Below are 3602 nucleotides of genomic sequence, written 5' to 3' on the forward strand. Positions count from 1 at the left end.
GATTTCTCGGAAATCAAAGTGACCGGATTGGTTGCCGGGCACACAAAGGTTAAATAAAATAGTTGTTTGCGCACCACAGTGAACTGCCGTGGTCAAACTGAGAATACCCAACAAACAATTTTAGCTGAATAAGCTAGTTTTCTGGCAGAAGAAGACTATTTTTGTTTGAATAAGCGCTCCATTAGCTTCCAATGTTTGTTGGGTAAGAGGTATATAGTTGAAACAGAATATCAAGCTTCTTTGAATTCCGTTGACGACAGCGTTTCACGGTATAAGTATTCAGCTAAGAACAGTATTTTTGTACATTTGCCGCACAGTGTTCCTTCGTATGCTCCGTATACACATTGATATGATTTATAAATAGTAAGCATTTTTAGTTCGTATAACTTTTTTAACTTCTTTAGTTGCGCGTACCTTAAGAAAGACATTTCTGTTGAACTTATATTTTAATTCTTTTTTTTCCACGGTCATATTCCGTTGTATTTTTTCTTCGTGTTTCACTTGGTAAAGGGAGGAAGATACCCGATAAACACATACATGATCAAGCAGAACATCAAGCAGATCGCGCAGAATAAATCGCAGAAATCGCACGAAAAAACACACATTTTCAATAAACAATTTTTGACCGAGAAGGTGTTCATGAGTAGCGCAAGCAAAACGAAGGGTAAGAGTAAACTAACCGACACACTCCGAGAAAAGAAAAATGTGATAAAGCTTCCCATCATCTAAACATTTCCGCTAGCTAATTTACCCTTCGTTCCCTTTCTATCCGCCGTTTCGTAAACATTCCTTCCGGTACTGTCCTAATTATACTAAATTTATAAAACAATATCCACGCCTGTGCCTTCTGATGGAAGCCAATTTGTATAATTGTGGTAATTTCTGTGCGATGACTGACACACCGTTTTGCGCGGCGTCTTCGTTCACACTAAGTGTTAAATCTTGTTTTTCGATGTCATTAACAGCAGCTTCAGGCCACTACATAGAAAAACAGCGTCCTTCGGTCAAAATACGGAATTTTTATTCATTAATTTTCTTTGCATACTTCTCATTTTTCGCCCATCTCAATCGCTGGATTAGAAAATTTTCAAAAACAAATTCAGTTGCATAGTTTATTTACTCGGTTTTTAATTGTGCCTTCGTCTAACTATTTCATTTTTGTAATTGTATAGCTGAATTAACATTCGTAGTTTATTGATAGCAAATATTTAAATTTTACTACGACGTCCCTTGCTAGCATAGAAAACACGAGTCTCTTAATCTCAATGATAGGGTTTTTAACCCATTTGGGCGCCAATTGTAACCAAAAACTGGACTAATTTGAATTTTAGCATTGGGCCCAATTTGATAAGGAAATTATGTTGAGCTTTTAGTGGAGTTGTCTTCACTTGTCATGAGACGTGTTCGTAATATCTCATTCTATTCCAACACTTGATTGTACCTTTGACAGATACGTATTTCGACCTCAACAGTAAGGTGGTCGAGGAGAAGGTCGAAATACGTATCTGTCAAAGGTACAATGAAGTGGTGAAGTTGAATGAGATAGTACGAACTCGTCTTATGACAAATGATTGGTCCCAATCTTGTATTGTTAGTCTCAAAGCAACACAATAGCACTTGACGGTTTTTGTTTCGATATTTTTGGCGTTGGTCGCCACTGGCGGTACCAGCCTAGATTAGAAAATTAGCTGAATGATGTGAAATCCAGAACCATTTTTTTTGTATTAGATATTTGTAAATATTACAAAATTTGACATACCCGTCTAGCAATCAAATACACACTAACTAATTACTCGCTATCGTTGTAGCATTGCTATTCCAAAAAGGATGTGCATTAGAGAACGTGGCTAGTTAAGTTTGTTTGTAAATTTTTAATTTTAATGGTGACACATAATGTTCGCTACTAGGCATGCGTGACATGCATATCAAGGGCTGATTGTTTTTGTCGTAGTGTATGAAACATATGTCAACACATTAGCTTTGTTGCTTCGTTCTCATTCGCGAATATAAGTATTGGTATTGTCCTTCTTTATGATGATTGAAGTATGAATTTAACTAGAAATGTTTAAATATCTACCTACTTGGGTGAAATCTGCATAAAAGTTAGATATGGAATAACATTAATTGATAGAAACATTAAAACTGATTGCGTAATCACCGAGGTATCGCTTCTCAAACTAAATCAAAGCAAGCCGACCTAACCTAACCGATGTTTTCTTATTATGTTTTCTTTCTTTGTTATCGTGGTTCATCGCGTGCGCATTTGTTAATGTGACTATTACTAACATAACCTAAAATCAAATAAACCAAAAACGAAACAAACGAAATCCAAAGTTTCGACTGCTCAGACGAAGTAGACGACGACTGTGATCTTGGTCCCATCCCCGGTCGACGGCCATTGCCAAGCCACGGCAACACGTCGTCACTGTCATCGATGACCTCGTCGACGGCCAGTGGCAGTACAAGTTGTGCTTCAGTTGGCCGGACCACCAGTACCGTGTCCACAAGCTCCTCCGTAGTGACACGTCAGCACTCGACCAAGGCTGACGGTAGGGCTGCTGCCAAATCCTCTGCTTCTACTAGTACTACTACTACTACTACCACTACTGCTACTACCACTGCTACTAATTCTGCTACCACTTCAGCAACAGCAGCGCAAGGCAGAAAAGCGATTGATAATGAAATTGGTGCATTTTATAATGCGTTTTGTGTGTAAGTAACTAACAATCTAAATCCAATTCCGTCTGTCCAAAAAAAGTCCCAACAATCTGTTCAATATAATAAAAACCTAGTATACTCCTCCTTATGTAATCATATAGCTTCCTTGTATCAACCACTTTTAGAGAATATTTCACAATTTACGAAACCCAATAAAAAAATTAAGAATTGGATTAGATGTTCCTTGTACAAATTCAAACTTCAATCAGGTCTACACACAAATTAACATTTCAATATTAGCCCAATCGGCTGTCATCAATTTTTACGAAATCTTTCTCTAACCTCTGTTCCTCCCGTTTTTCTCTCTAATTGTTGTAAATATCTGTTCTGATGTTGTACCATATCGGACTGTCTTGTTTGCTATCAACTAGCTATTTGTTTGTATGTGTCAGTTAAATGGATTCAAACGGTTAGTGTTTCTTTGTATTTCTTACGACATCTGGTTGTCTTTTTGTATAAGGAACGAAGCAAATGCAAGTTTAAGTTCTATATAGCTAATGAAGTTGAGCTTTTAGTCGAAATAAGTCGCAATATTGCGTATAAAGACTGCTGTCACACTCAAGCAAAAATATTCACGAGCAATGGATTTTCAGCAAACTATTCTAACTGTTACGTCTCTATGCCTGTGCTTATATATCAACATTATTGGTGGATGCCAAATTTTGTAATAAACCGATTTTTTGATAAGAAAATTATTTTGAGCTTTTAGTGGAATGTTTTCACCTGTCATAAGACGAGTTTAAACAATCCCATTGAATTCCACCACTTAATTGTATCCTGACAGATACGTATTTCGACCTCAACAGTAAGGCCGTCTTCAGTGTCTCGTACTTGACTCGACTTTTTTTCCATTTTCGCCCAAAGGGAGGCTTCGAGTCTCTTGA

At 37.2% G+C, this 3602-nt stretch overlaps 1 protein-coding gene across 1 annotated transcript; it reads left to right on the forward strand.

Moving 5' to 3' along the window:
* Positions 1-2334: 2334 nt before the first annotated feature.
* On the forward strand, positions 2335-2712 carry LOC134204462 (uncharacterized; the record flags this gene model as incomplete). The annotated part of the gene is made up of 1 exon (XM_062679288.1): positions 2335-2712. A coding segment is annotated over one exon (378 nt), but the record flags the coding sequence as incomplete, so codon positions are not given.
* Between the last annotated feature and the right edge of the window lie 890 nt (positions 2713-3602).

The sequence above is a fragment of the Armigeres subalbatus genome, unplaced genomic scaffold, assembly GCF_024139115.2.
Source record: "Armigeres subalbatus isolate Guangzhou_Male unplaced genomic scaffold, GZ_Asu_2 Contig600, whole genome shotgun sequence".
NCBI classification, from domain to species: domain Eukaryota; kingdom Metazoa; phylum Arthropoda; class Insecta; order Diptera; family Culicidae; genus Armigeres; species Armigeres subalbatus.